At 36.8% G+C, this 21013-nt stretch overlaps 2 protein-coding genes across 3 annotated transcripts; both read right to left on the reverse strand.

Annotated features, from left to right (window-relative positions):
- Positions 1 to 5995: 5995 nt before the first annotated feature.
- Positions 5996 to 11981, reverse strand: LOC128022106 (SH2 domain-containing protein 5). Of its 2 annotated transcripts, none has more exons than XM_052609353.1 (10): positions 11782 to 11981; positions 11266 to 11344; positions 11061 to 11141; positions 10205 to 10279; positions 9982 to 10128; positions 9532 to 9732; positions 8609 to 8789; positions 8067 to 8166; positions 6864 to 7020; positions 5996 to 6755 (listed from the first exon to the last, which is right to left on the reverse strand). In XM_052609353.1, the coding sequence occupies exons 2-10, from the start codon at positions 11314 to 11316 to the stop codon at positions 6564 to 6566; spliced, it is 1185 nt and encodes a 394-aa protein (XP_052465313.1). In that variant the 5' UTR covers positions 11317 to 11344; positions 11782 to 11981; the 3' UTR covers positions 5996 to 6563. The 2 variants fall into 2 exon arrangements, with proteins under 2 accessions (XP_052465313.1, XP_052465312.1); XM_052609352.1 differs by having other exon boundaries at positions 11266 to 11347.
- Positions 11982 to 13011: 1030 nt separating this feature from the next.
- Positions 13012 to 20582, reverse strand: LOC128022107 (heterochromatin protein 1-binding protein 3). The gene is made up of 12 exons (XM_052609355.1): positions 20437 to 20582; positions 18853 to 18931; positions 18365 to 18620; positions 18140 to 18272; positions 17279 to 17425; positions 17161 to 17202; positions 16904 to 17052; positions 16540 to 16630; positions 16309 to 16468; positions 16065 to 16176; positions 14377 to 14553; positions 13012 to 14250 (listed from the first exon to the last, which is right to left on the reverse strand). The coding sequence occupies exons 2-12, from the start codon at positions 18920 to 18922 to the stop codon at positions 13830 to 13832; spliced, it is 1758 nt and encodes a 585-aa protein (XP_052465315.1). The 5' UTR covers positions 18923 to 18931; positions 20437 to 20582; the 3' UTR covers positions 13012 to 13829.
- Positions 20583 to 21013: the final 431 nt, after the last annotated feature.

Below are 21013 nucleotides of genomic sequence, written 5' to 3' on the forward strand. Positions count from 1 at the left end.
GTAAGTTCCAGTACGAAACCTGTTATGATTTCCCGATGGTAAAAACAAATTATATGTTGTTGTATTACTTATCAATATATTGTTTTTGGCCAGCAAATGTGATTTTTTTTTTTTTTTGTCCATCATTAAAACGGCGACGGCGCCTGCCCCTGCCGGCATCACATTACATTTTCATCTAACGTTACAGGTTACAAACTAGTTTTTGTAGCTATATAGACGGAGCGCTCAGTTTTTCCTGTGGTAAAATGCATTTGGCCAAAATAGCATTTTATTAAAGATGAAATGCAACTGTATGCACAGGCTATTTAAGTGTTGGCTATGACTAGATGGCAAATGCTAGCCCTCTCTCTCAGGCGACGTCCCACATGTCTCAGTCAGTGAGTCAGTCAGACATCAAATAAATAAATATGCGCCTAGTGTTTAGTAGTACTTATTAAAACAACAAGATATTTATTTACCCTTCGCAAAACTTTTTTCAGCTCAGCTGGTGTCTACTGTGCGGCTGCTGTGGAACTTCAGTTGATTTAATGAATATAGAGGGGGCGGAGTTATCAGCTTACTGACAGCTTGAGGATCGAATAAGATTTACACAAGCTCGTTTTAAGAACTTTCATTTGCTAAATATTTGTAAAACAGACAGACAGACGTAAAGGGTGACCAATAGCATTAAAAAAAAAAAAAAAAAAAAAACACCACCAAAAAAAAAGGGCACTTCGGAGTGTAAGGGCAAAAAGGGCATGTGCTCTGCACAGGTTGAGCCCTACCTGTGCACGTGCCTGCTGCACTTGTTAAAATTACAAATGACCTGCTTCTTGCGTCAGATCAAGGCTGCATCTCATTTCTATTCTTACTTGATCCTAGTGCTGCGTTCGACGCCATAGATCATGACATACTCATAGATCGATTACAAAACTATACAGGTATTCAAGGGCAGGCTCTAAGATGGTTTAGATCCTACCTGTCCAATCACTACCATTTTGTTTATTTAAATGGGGAGTCATCTCATTTATCACCATTAATATATGGAGTGCCACAAGGATCCGTCCTAGGTCTCCTTCTATTTTCAATATACATGTTGCCCCTTGGTAATATTATTAGAAAATACGGAATTAGCTTCCACTGTTATGCTGATGATACTCAGCTATAAATCTCAATGAGACCAGATGAAACTTCTCAATTATCTAAGCTAACAGAGTGTGTTAAAAATGCAAAAGATTGGATGACAAATAATTTTCTCCAATTAAATTCGGATAAGACAGAGATATTAATTATTGGACCAAAAAACACTATGCAGGATCTTGTAGATTACAATCTGCAACTAGACGGATGTACTGTTACTTCCTCTACAGTCAGAAATCTGGGTGTTATATTAGACAGCAATTTGTCTTTTGAAAATCATATTTCCCATGTTACAAAAACTGCATTCTTCCATCTTAGAAACATTGCTAAGCTACGAAACATGTTGTCTGTTTCTGATGCAGAAAAGCTAGTTCATGCATTCATGACCTCTAGACTGGACTATTGTAATGCACTTCTAGGTGGTTGTCCTGCTTCTTCAATAAACAAGCTACAGGTAGTCCAAAATGCAGCAGCTAGAGTCCTTACAAGGTCAAGAAAATATCATATTACCCCAATTTTACAGTCTCTGCACTGGCTACCTATTAAGTTCTGTATCAGTTACAAATTATCATTACTTACCTATAAGGCCCTAAATGGTTTAGCTCCTGTGTACCTAACTAGCCTTCTACCACGCTACAACCCATCACGCACCCTAAGGTCACAAAACGCTGGACTTTTGATAGTTCCTAGGATAGCAAAGTCCACTAAAGGAGGTAGAGCTTTTTCACATTTGGCTCCCAACTAGGATTTACACAAGCTCCAGTCTGGATCCAGAACACCTGAGAAGACATGATGCTGACCCTCAGAGGACCTCAGATGATGCTGACTCTGAATCAACAAACAGAACTAAAAATATTACTACAAGTGTGACTGTATCATATAACAATTATTAATTAATAATATTAATAATGTTCATCATCTGGCTGACTACGTCTTGTATTAATTTTTCTAAAATTTAGAGGCGGCTCCTGCCAGTTCTCTCAGGGGGGCACTTATATTACACTGCTCCCTACTATCCATATGCATCTTTGCTCTTTCGTGTTTTTTTCACCTTCTTCGAGAGATGATGCATTATGTGCCTTTTTCTCTGCTCATACCACTTCCTCGAAAATACTTGTTTAAACGACTTCTCGCCCTTTGTAGATACTTGTTTGATGTTTAAATTTGGTCTTGGTTGTCCTCATTCTTTAATTGCCAATTTATCCTTATTGCTACAACGAATGAATAGTATTTCTTTCAGTGACACGACAGAATTAATCTACGCTGAGGTAACGTTCGCTGTGATGTTGATCAAGTTCAGCTGACAACTGAATTTGCATAGCTGTTCCCACCAGTAGTTGCACAAGTTAAGGTTACGCACGATGATGAAAGCATGTTAGGGCTAGCCCTCCCGGGACTCATTGAGATTGTATTGCAGTGGCTGCAGTTAAAAAAAAAAAACGATCTTTGAATGGAAGTCTATAGGCTTGTTCGACTTCATGGAGCTCTGCACAGACCGATCGTCGGCTGACTTGAAGCAGTGCATGCCGGTTAGAAATTTTGTCTGGCTTGATACAGCGCTGACGCCACGTGACTGTGACGTGTGCCATCAAAGTACCGCGAGAGCGATTCGAGAGTAGCCGGAGAACTCAGCCAGCGCAGCTTCTGAACATAGACAGTAAAAGAAATGGACACAGCGACCCCATTGGAACTCAACTGAGACAAGTGAGCATTTTTTAGCACTTCCCTTTCTGACGCGCAGGCTCAAACTAAGCTTGATGACGTCAGCAACCTGTCTGACAGATGTAAATCTTCTAGTAGCTGTGCGTGCAAACTGCCATCGTTAATCTTGCAGAGACGGCGAGTTTGAGCGGGGAGCGGGGAGTTCTTTGGCGTGAGTGAGCAGGAGTAAGTATTCTGATTAATTATTTTGTATAGTATTTTAAAATTTAACGCCAGTACGCCATATTAAGTTAATTGCCTGCGAGCTTCTCCTCCTGTCTGTACGGTAATGCGACAGAGAGTCACGTGGTTATGACGCAATCGTTAGCCTATTTTTACAAAAACTGTTTCTACGGGGCCATAATGTAACATAGAAGGTAATGGAGCCCTTTATACATTGTCGTGTATCTTTAGAAATAAATAATGGACAAACGGAGTCTTTAAACGCCTCAGATTTAAAGTTATTCGCTGTTAAAGTGACGCCAAAATGAATGGGAGTCAATGGGAATGCTAACGCAAGTGAAGTTCTGCTACAAGATGGCTGCTTCTGAAGAGCGGCTGCACAGGTTCTGATGACGACACAACTGATCCACGATTGGCTGGATTCACTGATGACACCGCTAACGTGCGTTTCAAGTTTATTGCGAGTCGACTTCAGTTTCAGAAATTCTCATATGGACTTTTAAAACAGTTCAATACGTTTTTATGTCGTCTATAAATCATATTTATTAAATATTGTTTTACTGTATTTACTTTATTGTTAATATAAAGTTTGTGTATGTTTATTTTGCATGAATTTCTTTTTTATACAGACCTTTTGCAGTATGAGCATTTTTAATAACTAAAATGTTAATCTTAAAAACATACAATCTAATGTTTTCATAAATGTATGCTCCTATACAAATGATACATTATACATTATGGTCCTCCATTTTTGTGGTTTCTTCATATTGTCTAGTGTATTAACAATATTTATCAAATGATCCGCGAACCCGCTCCGAACTCCCAAACTGATTCAAATGATTCGCGACCCCACTCCGAACTCCCAACCTGACTCAAATGATTCGCGATCCCGCTACGAACTCCCGAACTGATTCAAATGATTCGCGATCCCCAAACTGACTCAAATGATTCGCGAACCCGCTCCGAACTCCCGAACTGACTCAAATGATTCGCGACCCCGCTCCGAACTCCCAAACTGACTCAAATGATTCGCGATGCCGCTACGAACTCCCGAACTGATTCAAATTATTTGCGAACAACAAACTGACTCAAATGATTCGCGAACCCGCTCCGAACTCCCGAACTGACTCAAATGATTCGCGACCCAGCTCCGAACTCCCAAACTGACTCAAATGATTCGCGATGCCGCTACGAACTCCCGAACTGATTCAAATTATTTGCGAACGACAAACTGACTCAAATGATTCGCGACCCCGCTCCGAACTCCCAAACTGACTCAAATGATTCGCGAACCCGCTCCGAATTCCCGAACTGACTCAAATGATTCGCGAAACCCAATAACTCCCGAACTGCGCCAACGTCATCGGAACGCAAAGAATTATGGGTATGTTTACTACAGTTGACTCGTCTGGCATAGCAGGCTAGTGATCTGGCATGTAAATAATGAAAAATTGGCGTGAAAAACAGAATATAATCCTACAAAATGCAGCGGGCTAGAGAAAACATTGTCGGACCATACCGCCTAAAACTATATCCTAATGCAAAGATGAGATATGACGAGAAAATAAAGAGAATCAAAGGAGTCTATCATTACGAGCAGAACGACTGGTCAAGGTAGGTGACACCCTCCAGCCCGAGAGAAGGGCATGTGAAAAGGCTGTGTTGTGGTGCTTTTACAGACAGCTTGCAGAGCTTGATGACATGTTTACTTGCGATAATCAGAACTGGTTCGATTTATGTTGCGTGGGACCAGCCAGAGAAGAGTCATGTGTCTGTGACTTATCACCCACAACCTACCTCATACATTTCCAGTTTCTCATAATTTCTATGGACTCTTTATAAATGTAAATGTATTCATCTAAATGTATTTACATGTTAATTTATTAATCTAAATGTATTTACATGTTAAATATGTAAAGAAACTGAAATTAAGTTGGTTGTTACTACTGTAATTTATGTATGTGTTTGCAACCATAGAACACTAATTTTGCACAATTCTTCCTTAATACAGATAAAGGAGGCAGAATTTCATTCAATCTTTGTGTATTTTATTTACAGACATGGCTAAAAAAATACATGTGAGTTAGTGCCTTAGTGTCCTTCCGCAGGGCCCCAACACAAGGGTTACCTGGATTGTCTCAAAGATGTGCTCAAAAGCTCTAGGGATGATTCCCCTTTGGGATGGAGGATCTAGAACACCTGCATAGTGGAAGACTTGCCACTTCTTGTCTGTCCATAAGCGAAAATTGTCCCATAGCCCTCAGTTACACCTGCTTTACAAAATAATTGTATAGTATTTGATTATAGCATTATGCAAAATTAAACACAGACAGCAAGAGAGAGAGAGAGGAAAAACAACTAGACAGACAGACAGATGCTCAAAGCTTAATACTTACAGTCTAAAGGGCCCAACTTATGCGCATCTAGTCAATAATCAATAAAAGGAAGGGCTGTAGGTAACTTCCGTGACTGATTTAAACTCTATGGTGCCCTGTTACAGATAAGAGACAATAGGGATCAGATAACCATATCTATGGGCATGCACAAAGTAAAGTAGCCCATTGTAGAGGCTCTAGCTGTCACAGTGACCAATCACCCACACATATAAATCAATATTACCTCCACCAGAGGATATGCAATCTCGTTGTAGATCTGCTCAGTGGAATGGTTCATATAATAAGTCCCATCAAAGGTGAATTTTTGGGGCGGCTCTTCCATGGCTCCAGGTTTCTCAATGAAACACGGACAATGACTGATGTCACTCGAGACCGTCTACAAAGTGCTCCCACTACAAACAAGTTTAGCATCCTAGGATGTTAGGAAGTTGGTATTAGTAGTCTACATATCGCTTTACTAAATTATTTCACACACTCATATTTATAGATCTATAAATTAAACTTTCCCATATCTACATAGCTGGTTAAATAGCAGTATACCATTGGTTTCTTTTGAAGTTATGAATATTAAAACTATACAAGAAAAGGAGACAAAATGACTGTATAATCAGTCAGTTTATGCAAAGAGGTAAAGACACTCAGTTTACATTGCTGCAAAGCTAACAACAGAAAATGTGTGCATTTATGAGGTGCAGTGTGCAAGAGTTATAAAACATTAAGATAAAGCCAGCAAGAGAGAGAGAGAGAGAGAGAGATCATTCAATGAATGCGTTTAAGTTATCTCTAAAAAGACATAAGACATGGTACATGAAACACAGTCTGCACCTTCGAAAAAGTTGTCAAGTTTACATTTAAATCTGACATTTACATGAAAAACAGAGGTGCTCATTTCAGCAGAACACAACTTTAACCCCCCCCCCCCCAAAAAAAAAACAGCAACAACAAAAAAACCTACTACAACATGAGTGCTTTAAGTGAGTTAAGATTGTTCCCAGCAGGCAAAACAGAAGTACCCCTTCAAAATGTCAAAACAAACAAAAAAGTGCCAGTGATTTAAGATCCTTGTTAGGAAGGTTTAGTAATGTCAGCAGCTCGATAAAATTTAAAAGCAAGTAAAATATACAGTATAAAACAATAAAAAAAAAAGTCCATACAAGACAGGACTCAAACCCAACTTTGGTTTTTGAATGTGCCTTTCTTGTTGTCCTGCAGTGAACGTGAACTCTTATTCACCATCTCTTCCCAATCGTAGCAGTGGTTGACGCGAGCCCAGCTCAGAGAACATTCCAGCTCCTCACTGAACTCTGTGTAGTACTCGATCAAAGCAGCAAGGCTTTCAAAGTCAATGTGGCACTTCTGTAAAGGAAAATTAAACATTTACTGCAATTTACTTCAGACACATGGTTTAAGAGTGAAGCAAGGAAAACAAAAAAGACTAATGAAAAAGTTTCCATCTTTGCTCACCTCGAGCCGGAACTTCCCCTTGGAATTCTTAATCGGATGAGTTACCAGTCCTGAGGGAAATTTGACTACAAGAGACCCACGGCTGGGCTTTTTGGGATGAGGACATAGCAGGAAGGCACCCAAGACATCATCCACCAGAAGTGAGGAACTACAGTCGCTGTAAAGGAAATCAGAGTCTCTGATTTCTGACTACACATACCACATTAAAAGCAATGAAGCAATGAAGAATTGATTCCTTTCATGTAATTCCTAGCTTATTTAGAAATAGATTCATTGAAGATATAGTTATTGGCTGTAAAGGTATATCACCCAAAATCAGGGGATAACATTTGTGCCTAAAATTGACAAACGACAGAATAAAATCTTAAATGTGTTCAGAATAGAATTAGGCATCTGGAGAAATATGCAAAAGTCACTATTAAGAGATTCTGCTTAAAAAAAAGAAAGCATTGACACTACTGTGGTTGGAAAATTTTAATTAGCAAAAAATGTACCCACCCTCAGGCAATCCAAAAACATTAAGGAGTTTTTTTTTCTTAGTGAATGGGTGCCGTCAGAATGAGAATCCAAACAGCTGATAAAAACATCACAGTAACTCCACACGACTCCAGTCCATTAACTGACATCTTGTGAAGCAAAAAGCTGCCTTTTTGTAAGAAACAAATCTAATAATAACAATAAGAAGTCTTCCATAATAAAAGTACAAACATCCATCCGTTGTTTTGGACATTTTTTGTGTGAGAATGGTGCTTGATCTGGGCATTTTTCTCTATGGACTCAGACTAGATTCCTTTCACTACAATAAGAATCCTCTATACATAATATAAGCAATGTTATATGTAGATGATTATGTATAGAGGATTCTTATTGTAGCTGGAAGCAACAGTTTACAGTCAAAAACTTGATGGATTTGTTCACACAAATATGCAGCCTTCAATTTCACGAGATATTAACTGATGGAACACAAGTCGTGGATTACTTGTGAATTATTCAAATGTTTTATCAGCTGTTTGGACTCATTCTGATGGCACCCATTCACTGCAGAGGATCCATTGGTGAGCAATGATGTGACTTTACATTTATCCAGATCTATATATTGGATGGCCTAAGAGCGAGTAAATATTCAGCAAATTATTTGTGAGTGAACGGTTCCTTTAAATTTGCCAGAATAACATTTCATTGTCTTAGTGCACCAATACTGACCTAGACACGCCAGCCCAGCACCACACTGCTTGAGCGAGAGCTTCTTCGGTCTCGGCCAAACTGGGAGACTTGAATGCTTTTGCACTGGCCTGTTCCTTTTCTGTTTCACAAAAAGAAAAGATTCTTCAGATTCCCACAGGAATCAAGTTCTCATAAGTTTCACAAATGCTATGTCCATGTTTGTTTTCTCTGGCAAAAGAAAACTTTGCAGCATTCTTAGTGTGGACTGACCACAAGTTCAGTCTTATTTTAGAAAATCATTTTTATAAAAAATATTCAGAGTAGCACACAACATTACTGTCTGGAAAAAATATTTATATATGTATAAGACTTAAGAAAAAAAAAAAAAAACACTGATCCATATTATGGAGATCCCCACCACCTTTTTGACTCAGCAACCACCAAAACCAAAGAGAAATGATCAGTATAATAAATTAACCCACTGTGTCTTAAGCCAGACACAGATGTTACCTTAACTAGATGTTTGCATTACCTAATGAGCTCTTTCAGTTTCGAAAGTGTTCTATGAACACTTATCCCACCTTGTGGTGCACTCAGTTTATCCTGCAGGTGGCGCTGTTTTGTGGGAGTAAATGTAAAAGAGCGATACGCTCCTGAGCGCAGCACTTTAGTTCGAATTGCCATTTTACGAACTAAAGTCGGAGAGGAGGTGGGGGCCTCTTCAGGACTGCTGACTTGCTCCATGCTCGGCTGCGAGAACACCTGTTGAGGGAAATCAAGAGGAACACACTGCAGAACAGTCCAGCATTCGAACTGTTGGAAAAACGGTTAAGGATTTTTTTTCTCAGGCAGTTTCAAAAGGGATATTGAGGGCTTTTCGTCAGCTTTTTAAGTTTACATAGATTGTTTTCTTTGATGAATATAAGCTTCAAGGGAACAGCATTTATTTAAAATCTAAATCTTTTGTAACATTGCAAATGTCTTTACGGTCACTTGATCACTGAATAAAAAGTATTAATTTTTTAATACTGACCCAATACTCGGTGCATGTTAGTGTGCAATCAAGCATGTCTGCTCATTGACATGGTTCTTTGTTACTTGTATTGTTCAGAAACTTGCGTATTTTAATAGTACTTATATTTGTTGCTTTCAATAATGTTTAATAGTCCTGTTTGACACCAGTCTGCAGCTAACTGTCCAACCACTAGAGGGCAATACATTAGTTTGTATTTGTACTGTAATAGCGGAATGCATCTATATAAAATACTACTTGAGACATTTTAGACATTTAAAAAATGTAAACCAAAGTACATTTTTATTTGCTTTTTTGTTGTTGAGTTCCGTTACCCTCATTGTGTTTTATATGTGAGTTTTACTCAATTAAAATCAAACTAGTGTTTGTTTCAACTGCTTTTTATGCCAATTGTATCGATTTCCTTTATATAGATTTTCATAACCTTGAAAACTTTCCAAGCAAAATATTCTAGATATGTTGAGAACAAACCTTTGCCCCCGGCAGTAGGCCTTGTGTTGGGGCCCTGCGGAAGGACACCAAGGCACTAACACTGAGAGGGAATCCTTGATTAAGCAACGATGGTGTTCGAGTTGGTTTCTTCCCTGAACACTCATCCTGTGCTTCCTCTGGGTGCTTCTCCAGAAAATACAGCTGGAAACAGCGGCAAAGCAGCAGGTTCAGGAACTGGGCCTGTATTTGAGAAAAAACAAGAAATTAAATTCTTACAGTGGTTGATAAGTTATTCTAATTTTTTTATTTATTTAATCATATCTAGTTGAGGGTATATAGTGAAATTTGGCACTAATTATTATTACTACTGTGACTTGATACTAGAGCCGACATGTGCAATATTACAAACACAATATGACGCTTTATAACTGAAGTGATTAACACATCAACCACAAAACCTTTGCTGGGTTTCGTCATGTTAATGCTTACAGCTCGGGCATGTCTGGCTCTGAAGAGGTGGCAATAGAGCTGGGCATCAGAGTTTCCAGGATTATGGGAGACAAAGGCAAACTGGGCATCAGACGGACGGGAGGTTGATAGCGAGACTCGACACATGGCGTGAGCCATGAGGAGCGTCTGAAGAGATGCATGACAGAGTTCAACCACATGACACACACAAAGTGCAAAGTCAGAAATCCAAAGATGATCTTACCGTTTCATCTTCATCATAAACTTTGACTCCCTTGACAGAGAATCTCAATGAGACTGTTCGCTTGCTCTTGCAGTACTGCAGACACAGATGTTTATAAACCATATTCATTTAGATTATTTTCCACATTTAATTTTTCATTCAACTAAGCTGAATAAACACAGAGCTAGATCGAGCTAACCATTGACACAACTGTGTTTTCAGATCAGTTTAACAGATGATATTCTATTCATTTTATAACTGAAGACATTTGCAACATTAAAGGATTGGTTCACTTCCTCAAAAAATGACTGATAATTGACTCCCGTGTCATCCAAGATGTTCATATCTTTCTGTCTTCAGTCGCAATTTGTGATTCACAAAGAAATTAAGGTTTTTAAGGAAAACAATTTCCCATTAGCCCATTGGCCAACATTGAAGCCCACTATAATGGAGAACAATCCTGGAATGTTTTCTTTAAAAACCCTTAATTACTTTGTGAATGAAGACAGAAAGACATGCACATCCTGTATGTCACAAGGTGAGTAAATAAGAAAATGTTTCCATTCTCAAAGTGAATTCTTTCTTTAATACTCTTACTTTCTTGTTTATTCCTCTGAAGCTGCTTTAAAACGGTCTTCACTGTATAAAACGCTATATAAATAAATATTGACATTTTACAATAATAGCAAAGTCATTAAAATGATGAAATACTCATGTCAATCATTTATATTGGTCTATAAAACTAACTGCATGCACATAAGCATATGTATTTAGACCAAAAGCCTTTCAAGAGCATTAAAAACAAATTAAGTCAAGTGTCCAAACTTTTGTATAGAAAACAAATATGAAAAAGGTCATTTAACTTCACACCAATTACCTTGAAAGACTTCAGCTGAGTGTGCAGCTGCTGAATCTGATCATCCAAACAACTGTCATCCACAGGAAATGAGCCAATGTACTAGACAATTATGGAGTTTTTACAAAGTAAACAGAACTGTTAGATGTTTTCAAGATATAATTATGCCAATGTGTGGGATGAAACAATTCAATTTTTAAAAAATATCAACCAAAAACATTTTCACCTCGGCAGATCTTGTAACAATTCCATGCTCCTTGCTAGCCGTCTCATCCATGTCTCAATCTGAGCCTTTGCCTTATCTACTGCTTAAAAAAGAAAAGAAAGAGAAAGAAAAAATAGGTCAGCATATTTGTCAAAATAAGATAAGCCACACTCCTCCAACATTTCAATTTAAGGAAGAACAGCACAGTACAACTAGTGAAAGTAAGATAACAGATTATTAAAGCAACACTCTCTTAACGTTTACAACGGTAAATGCACACATTCCTCAAAGATAGCCTACAGGCTGCATTATCTCAAAAACCAGAAGACGGTGAAAAGACTGGCCAAAATGAAAGTGTGTTTTGAGACACAGCCAAACCGATTTCACACAAAAAAATAAAAAAAAACGGAAGAAAACGTTATTTCTTCTTGAACTTTCTGAAATAACAACGCTTTAATACTTGAACAATACCGTGAGGATACAGAAAGTGGTTGAAATAACAGTAAAACAGATAATATGAAACAAATCCAAACTTACAAACATTTGTCCACGCGACTGAACCTGGCGGGGTGGGTCGATTATCCTCCGGGGTTTGGAATCCTGACTCACCTTAATCCTCTAAATCCCGCCTATCCAGAGCCGGAGAAGATTCATTGGGAAATATCAGGGAAAGATTTGACAAGACTCTTCGATGCCCCGTTCACTCTCTTCGGGATCTCCGACTGTTTGAAGTGAGTCACACAGTCTGATTTCCCGAATCCCGACTCCTTGAAGTAGAAAGGAAATCAGAAATAAATCGCTGAATCTGATTCATTTAACAATACACACCAATTGGTTCAGTCTTTTATTACAATATATATTCAAAAAATAAATAAAAATAAATAAAAATTATAATAATTCTAAATAATAAATAAATAAATAATAGTGTAGGGCAGCATTTTTGCAGAATATAGATTTGTTTGGGCGTCACCCATGTTCGCTGAGACATCAAAAAGAGTTACCTTTTGTGTTCGCAAACTGCTATTTATACTATAAAATGAGATTTAAATACAATATATGGTTTTTAACAAAGGTCTGAGAATCTATGGATAAAATAAATAAATAAATAAAATAATAATAATAATAAAATATATATATATGTATGTATATATATATATATATATATATATATATATATAGTAATTATTCTTAATACTAGTCATCGTAATTAGTTCATAATATATAACCTATATATATATGAACTAATTATGACGACTAGTATTAAGAATAATTATATATATATATATATATATATATATATATATATATATATATATATATATATATATATATATATATATAATTATTTATATATATATATATATATATATATATATATAAATTATTCTTAATACTAGTCATCATAATTAGTTCCTAGTATTATATATATATATATATATATATATATATATTTTTTTTTTACTGCGGTCTCTGGTCCTGTAAAACCTTTGATGATTGTGAATGATAGGAAACTTTAAGCACCAAATCAAGTCAAAGCAAGTCAAGATACGTTGTTTTGTGTAAACATTTCAAAGTCGACTGAATTAAAGCATTCTTTAAGTGCATGTTAGAACAAGATGAAGAATTTCACATTAATATAGACTGATGTGATAATGGCACAAACCTTGTGTTTCAGAGTTAAAGTCATTTAAGTGCTGTTTTATCATTAATCTTAACTGAATATTAAACCAAACCACCCCCCCCCAAAAAAATGGCCAAACAATGAAATACAAATATAGTCACTTTATTAAGGACTACAGAAAAGTATATCAGTTACATGCATGCACACGGTAAGTTGAGCAATGCTCATAAAATTACATCTAACCCCCTGATAAACTAACACACAAGAGTATGACCGGGTTAATAGTGTGTCAAATGTGCTCGGAAAATCTTTTCAACTTATATTCTTCTTCATAGACTATACAGAACAAAAAGACAGTTGTGGATATGGATGACAACATTTCTTTAATGCATCTTAATAAATCCAATTTTTGCTTTCAGGTAGACGGTTCAACTTAAAGTTAGGCATCAATAATCATTCTTTACTTTGACTTAGACGAAAGAGCCAACATCAACAAAATGTTTTTTTTTTTTTATTACAACAGTAACTTCACAAAACATGATCGAAATAAAACGTACGAAAAGAGGTTTCTTGAACACTGATGAGAAAGGGGCGGCTGAAAAACTGAAATGCTTGCCTCTACAGAAAGACCGACTACGAGAACTTTAAATAATAGATTTTTTTTGTTGATACACAACTGAGAACAGCTCCTTCTCGACGTTCTCATAATGGTGACCTGAATGAGCATCTTAACACAAACAGTAGCATTTCTACTCTATATCTTTACCTGTAATTTAAGAATATTGAACACAAAATGCCTGTACTTAAATGGCAGAATAACTTTGAAGAGGTCCTACGTATATTCATCAGAGGGCCCAAGACAAGGAGAACATGGAAGTTTCTACAAAAATAAGAGGAGAAAATAGCCAGCACTGCAGTCTACGCAGCAACAGTTGATCTTTTCTGCCATCAGAAAGCGCGGGAATCATTTCCGAGCTCGGAGTGATTTGCGGGCGGCTGGCTTAGCCTTCACAGCAGATTCAGTTGCCTCCTTCTTAGCTGCTTTGGGCGATGGCCGTTTGGACCCCCTGCTTGTCATCTTTTTGGCTACTGGTGTTTTCGGTTTACTGGTCATGGCGGCTTTCTTGACTGGTGTGGCTTTGACAGGCTCTGGTGCCTTTCGAGACACTGCTTTGCTCGCAGCGGCTGGCTTCTTGGCTGGTGGAGGGGCTTTCTTGGCCGGTGGCGGCGCTTTCTTGGCTGGTGGCGGGGCTTTCTTGGCTGGTGGAGGGGCTTTCTTGGCTGATGCAACTGATTTCTTTGAAGCAGGAGGTTTTCTGCTGACTTTTTTAGCCCTTTTATTTTGACGAGCTTTGGACGCAGATGTTCGTTTTGCACGCTGAGTCCTGCGAACAAACAAAAAGCATGTTTAGCCTTGTCCAAGCCAAAAGTCTCGATGACAATAAAATCTCTAGATACAGTTTGAGTATCAGATAATATCTATATGGATACTGTGATGTGATATGCTTTACCTCTTTCTTCGGGGAGGCTCATCCTCATCGGATTCTTCCTCTTCAGATTCTTCCTCTGCCGCTTCTTCGGATTCTTCATCAGATTCATCACTTCTCTTGCGTTTGAGCTTCTGTCCTTCCTTTTGTCCTTCCTTCTGTTTAAGTTTTGCCATCATTTCTGGAAACAGAACCGCCGGACTGCAGAGAGGAGAGACAGATCATTTGTTCATTCAAGTTTATGTAATTGCATCATCTCATAGAATGCCTTTATGACACTTCTATGACGAAATCAACTAATTTAAAAAAACTACCTCAAGAAACAACTATGTGCAGACAATCCAAGTTCACCACAAACCTGTAAGAGTTTCTTTTGTGTAAAACAAAACAAAACAATAATCCTGCATTAAGGACCGCAAGTGTGAAAAGCCCAAAAGTACATTTTGTTTATGACGATGTAATTTTATTACTGCTTATCCTATAATTCATTATATACTTTGAATCAGCTTTTATTTTCAGTTTAATTTTAAATTCAGTAATTTCTTATGTGCTACAGTCATTTGTATTAGTTTTCCATATTTCTATTCAGCTTAAATGTATTTTTATTTAAGTTTTAGTTTAAGTACTTGAAACATATTTTTTTATTTTATTTTTTTTTTTTAAAATGTAAACGTCTTTTATTTCGGCTAGCTGCCAAGGCAATATTTTGTCAACTATAGGGGTGTAACGGTATGCAAAAATCACGGTTCGGTACGTACTTCAGTTTTAAAGTCACGGTTCGGTTCATTTTTGGTACAGTAAGGGAAAGAAATGCAAACATTAAACTGCAGGTTGTTTATTACTATAAACTTTTTTTTACAAATTTGTTTACACTTTTTTTTAAAATACTTTTTAATAAAATATATATAAAATAAAAAATAATAAGAAATAAAATACTGCTGCAAAGTTCTCCACTAAATAAAATACTCTCAGTCTCAAACCAATATCATATAATAAAATATAATGAAAAATATAAATAAATAACTATGATTACAGTGCAGCATTACCAATCCCAGCTTACAGGCCTGCTCAAATTGAAAAAAATATATATAACTTTTCCAAAGTGTAAAGGGCAGAAACAGTTTCAGTTTTTAGACCTGCTCAAATTTGGTTATTGCGTTGGACCGATCGGAATTAAGAGCAAAGGTCTGTTTAAATGCCGACGGGAGCTGAGTTTTAATTACAGTTGTTGTTTTTTTCCTAGTTGTAGTGATGTTCAAACTCGCGTGATGCCTTTTTAAAACATTAGGCCGGTGACACACTGGCATATTGCACCTGTCAACAGTATTGACGGCAAAATAGACTATGTTTGACAGGTGCAATATTTGAAAATCGATAATTTTTTTCGAATCGAATATTTTTTAAATTACATTTATATCTGAATATATGTCAACCTATAGACTTTCAAACATCAAAGTGTCATGAATTAATATGTATTTGTGTACAAAATTACATATAAACATATTTTCCTATTCTATTTTGCCTAGAAAGGCTTCCAACACGCTTTCGTGTCACGTGAAAAATAGAATACACGTACCGTTACACCCCTAGTCAACTACTAATTATATTTCATTTTATTTCCTCTTATATCAGTTACCAAAAAAGTTTTTTTAATTTTACACTTTTAGTTTTAGTTAGCAAAAATGAGCTGGCTTAGGGTGAGCTAAACTTACCTTGGATAATATGGATAGCTTAGCTGGTATGACCCACTGAGTCCATGTCCAGAAATCTGCTCCATCCATCCCATCATTTTACACTTCTGCAAGGTTCTCTTCAGGTTTGGCACTGGCAAGAAGACAGAAAATAATTATAAAAATTATCCATAACAGCAAGTACAAAGAGATATGACTTAATTGAGTCCTCAGAGACTGAAAACGCTCCCTAGCCTGTGATAAGTGAGGAGCTTGTGTACCGTACCGACAAAAAAGTTATTCTGCTCCTTCTGTCTCTCCATTAGGAATTTGCGCAGTATGGTGATGCTGCATGTCTTGGGCTCATTCATGGCTGTAATAGCGGCCACTATTGCGTCCTCCAGCAGTCCGCCACCCAAGAGCACTTTATTCCCAGCTTTCTTCAACTGTCAAAGGCAAATGTAGAGTCTGATCAAACCTGCTTTTAGGCGCTGAGCAATTCAGACTGTTAACTAACCTGAAATGTTCCAGAGGCACCCTTTCCAGTGATCTGCTCCAAGTAGCCCTTTTCTACAGATTTCTGCAGGCAGTTCTTCAACACCTCAGGCCTTGGAGAGATATAGACAACAACCCAATCCTTCAATCACTGTTTTCAACATTGCTAAAAATAAGAAATATTTTTGAGCAGCATATTAGAATGATTGCACAGTATTAGTTTTTACTGTATCTCTGATCAAATAGTTGCAGCCTTGGTAAGCAGATGAGACTTCTTTCCAAAACACTCAACAATCGTACAAACTTCTGAATTCAGTATTTAATTCCTAATGCTAAGTAAATTCTTTTAGATTCAAACTGTAGTCTAAACACAAGTCGGTAATGACCTGCTATCCACGTTGAGTTGTGGGAAATGTTGCTCCAGGTACTTCTTGATCAGGATGTAGGAAGCCTCCTTGGGTTCACAGAGGCGGGTGATGATCAGGGGCAGAGACTCTCCCAGCGTTTCTTTCGGCCCCGCAGACGCAGCTAGCTTCTGCAGCGACAAAATGAAAGATTCAAAAATGATGACAAAAAGTACTCAACCTCATGTGCCTCAGCAATGTTCAACAACTTAAACAACAAACAAGTGACGTGTTGATACCTTCCCAATGGCGAAGCTTCCAGAGAAGCCTTTGCCTTTCAGCTGTGTGTAAAGATGAGACAAAGTTAGCTTCTGACTTATAAAACAAGAAATATTCAAGTATTAAGTTGCAAATAACCTGTTTGACAGTGCCCTTCTCAACCATTCGCTTCAGAGCCCTCTTGTAGAGGTTCTTGGTCTTTTTGTCCATTTCCACAGATGGATATTTCTTCATAACATATTTCATAATGGTGATCGTAGACATGCCACTTCGCTCTTTGCAACTCTGTAAGTAGATTGTAAAGATGTACATATGAGCCGGCATTTTTTGATTCGTTGATTTGCAAAGAATTGAAAACAGAGTCCTGAAACAGAGCAATTCTTGCACTTTTATTTTCATGGTCCTAAAATCACTGTTTTTTTAAAATGAGCTTTAGCTTAAATGCCTTAAATAAGATCTGTGGTTAAATCACACTAAAGAGATTTTCTCATTTTATTATTACTACAACATAAAATACTACAGTAATACCTCACTTAAAAAAATTTGTAAACTCTGAGGTTAAACAGAGGTTGCCGGGAAGTTCAAAAGAGTTCTTTAAAAATGCTTAATGACGGTGATGTTAAAGTCATGTGACTGTGATGTAGTTTGTTTACAGGCAACGTTTAACTTCCCACTTCTGCTGATTGTATTTAGGCTTCAAACTTAAGTTTTTGCATAAAAGTTGTGCTCATTTCTGATTATCATGAATAACAAAACACGTAATTATCATAAACATTTGTAGTCCACAGAGCCTTTTTTTTTTTCAATAATTCAAAGGCCAATGGAATAATCTTTTTTTTTTTTTTTTGTTGCTGACTTTCACACTGACCTACAAATATATGTCATCAGTGCTGCACATTTTAACAACTAAAACCTTTAAAACAACTGATTAGTGAATTAGTGAAAAGTCAATCAGATCCTCTCTAAAAGATAACTGAATAGCTCAATTCTGAACCAGACCTCAATTGCTTCTATCATGATTTCTTCAACTCTGGGCTGGGAAAGAGAGGTGGAAGCCAGTTTGTTGGCGGAAATGGTCGCCCAAGCAGGAATCTTCTTTTTCACCTTTTTCCCTTTGTCATCTTCCTTGTCACTGCAACATTTGAGCAAATGCCAGAAACGAGCATGATTTATCAAATGCTTAAATAATAAATTATGTTTTTTTTGTACAACAGCCAGACTTACATTTTGGCCACAACGTCCTTGGCTTTTTTCTTCTTGCTCTTCCCTTGTTCAGTTGCAGCTTCTTCAGTTTTCTCCCCCTCATCAGGTGTCTCTCCTTCGTCTTTGGCCTGCCCCTCATCATCAGCGGTTACCTCCTCTCCTTCATCTCCTGCTTTCTTTTCCTCCTTGGTTTCAGGTTCTGTAGGTGTTGGATCTTTCTCCTTCTCCTTTTCCTTCTCCTTCTCAACTACAGTTGCAGTACCTTCAGCAGGAGCATCTGTGGAACCGAAAACAATGAGATGCACAGAAAAATACGTGCAAAACTTATAGCCATATAATTTCAGGGAAGGATTTCAGTGCCAAGTTGCGTGTGTTCCAGTATTATTTTAGCATATAATGACAGACTTTATTTGTGGGTGAATTATTCCCTATGAAGTCATTTTGTCTATGTGGACTGTCATTATTCCCACTCAATATGGCTAATGTACCAGGTGAGGGGCAATACTTACCTCCGTCAGGGGCATTTGCAGGGGGTGCATCCTCTTTGGGTGGGGCTGCAGCTGATCGGCGAATGGGCATGATTCTAACCTGCCAATAAATACAGATTCCATGAATTTATATACACACACACACACACTCTGGGTCAAAAGTTTGGGATCAGAACGTTTTTTTTTTTTACTGGATTTTCTTATGCTCATCAAGGCTGCATTTATCGGATCAAACATACAAGATAAAAAAATGTATATTGTAAAATATTATAATAATGTAAATAGCATTTTCTATTTTAATATACATTAAAATGTAATTTATTCCTGTGATGCAAAGCAGAATTTTCAGCATCATCACTCCAGTCGTCAGTGTCACATGATCTTTCAGAAATCATTCTAATGTGCTGATTTATTATCAGTACTGGACACTATTGTGCTGCTGAATATTTGTTTTTCAGCCTGTGATACTTTTTCAGGATTCTTTGATGAATAAAAAGCTAAAAAGAAGAGCATTTATTTTAAAATAGAAATCTTTTCTAACAATATACACTACAGTTCAGTAATTTGGGGGCAGTAACATTTTTTTGAAATAAATAAAACTTTTATTCAGCAAGGATGTGTTATGTTATTAAGAAGTGATAGCAAAGATTTATATTGTTAAATAATAATAAATGCTGTTCTTTTTAACTTTTTATTAATCAAAGAATCCTGAAAAAAGTATTGCAGTTTCCAGCACCACTGTTGCCAACATTGATAATTCTAATAATTAATCAGCATATTAGAATGATTTATTAAGGATCATGTAACACTTTATACTGGAGTAATGGCTGATACAAATTCAGCTATGCATAACAGAAATAAATTATATTTTAAAGGATATTAAAATAGAAACCGTTATTTTATATTATATATTTATATTGCTTTGCTCAAATAAATGCAGCCTTGATGAGCATAAGACACTTATTTTAAAAAAAAAACATTAAAAGTCTTACTGATACCAAACTTTTGACTGGTAACATTAGTACATATATATATAAACAAAGGATTTCATTCATTTTGCAAAAGTTGTATGCATCTAAGCTGGGACACGACGTTGCATTGTCTATTACTTTATAATGCACTGCAATGTGGAAATTTACAAAATTACAGGATTTTAATGCATTGGTTTGGACACCTGAAATGAACTACCATAACCTCTGGTCAGCAAATGGAAGCTCGTGCATAGAAAAACACGTCGACAAACACGCGCTGGACATAAAGGCACAGCAAATTAACAAGAAAGGAGCAACATTCTAATTGTTTATATGCTCCACATATGGATATATGGATATATGCCGCGAATAACGCGCATAAAGGCACACCTGCACACATTTTACTAATGCACAAGAACAGAATTGCACGTAAAACACAATATAGTCGAAAATGGCCATTTTGTCCATTTTGCCCTGTAACGTTACAGTAATGGCGCTGCGTTGGGATGAAAATGGTAAATGCACGAGGATGCAGATTCAAAAGAATAAATAAAACCCACACGCCAGCAGAACTACTAAAAAAATCTTTAAACTGAGGATGCACAATTTCAGAACGACCCTTTTTTAAGCATACCTTGATGTATTGGTTTGTCAGTTGAAAGAAACACTCCCTTCCTTTTTGGAATTCTCTGTTTACGTGCCCCTCCCCCCTAGCGTGTACGCATAGCGTCGTACGTGTTCACGCATGCGTGCGCGTACCAGGACAAACTCGGCTTTTGTGTGCTACAGACGGCTGCTGTAGATCGAGAGAAGACTTTTTGTGTTTAAGCTTAAATACCGTTACGATGTTGTGAATGATATAACAGATTGACTTGTTTCTATAACATTTACTTAATGCTTTTTTTTCATTTTGTGTAACGGTGTAATATGGTATTGTTTATATAAATAAATTTGTATATGTGTTTAGGCTTTATGTTAATAAAAAACAGTGTTTTAAATAGTTTTCTGTTTTGGATTGGTTTATTTGTTATATGTAAATTAAATAATTTATATTTCAACACAAGATGGCAGTATTGCCATTTGATGCAACTGTCTCCACATGTACATCTAGTGCTACTTATAAACTTTTATAATGTAAAATAACATATTAAAATACATTTAAAATGAATTAAAGGTATGATATTATGTGTTCTGGAACATAAAACAATGTT

The sequence above is a fragment of the Carassius gibelio genome, chromosome A11, assembly GCF_023724105.1.
Source record: "Carassius gibelio isolate Cgi1373 ecotype wild population from Czech Republic chromosome A11, carGib1.2-hapl.c, whole genome shotgun sequence".
Taxonomy (NCBI): Eukaryota; Metazoa; Chordata; class Actinopteri; order Cypriniformes; family Cyprinidae; genus Carassius; species Carassius gibelio.

What these genes read in the sequence shown, in the direction of transcription:
- LOC128022106 (XM_052609353.1), bottom strand. Translation starts at nt 11,316, where the DNA reads ATGGATGAGACGGCTAGCAAGGAGCATGGAATTGTTACAAGATCTGCC. An exon ending in TTGTTACAAGATCTGCCGAG is followed by an intron (nt 11,142 to 11,265) that starts GTGAAAATGTTT and finishes ATAATTGTCTAG; the next exon opens with TACATTGGCTCATTTCCTGT. An exon ending in TTTATGATGAAGATGAAACG is followed by an intron (nt 10,129 to 10,204) that starts GTAAGATCATCT and finishes GCATCTCTTCAG; the next exon opens with ACGCTCCTCATGGCTCACGC.
- LOC128022107 (XM_052609355.1), bottom strand. Translation starts at nt 18,922, where the DNA reads ATGCCCATTCGCCGATCAGCTGCAGCCCCACCCAAAGAGGATGCACCC. An exon ending in TGCAAATGCCCCTGACGGAG is followed by an intron (nt 18,621 to 18,852) that starts GTAAGTATTGCC and finishes TCGGTTCCACAG; the next exon opens with ATGCTCCTGCTGAAGGTACT. An exon ending in AAGGACGTTGTGGCCAAAAT is followed by an intron (nt 18,273 to 18,364) that starts GTAAGTCTGGCT and finishes CAAATGTTGCAG; the next exon opens with TGACAAGGAAGATGACAAAG.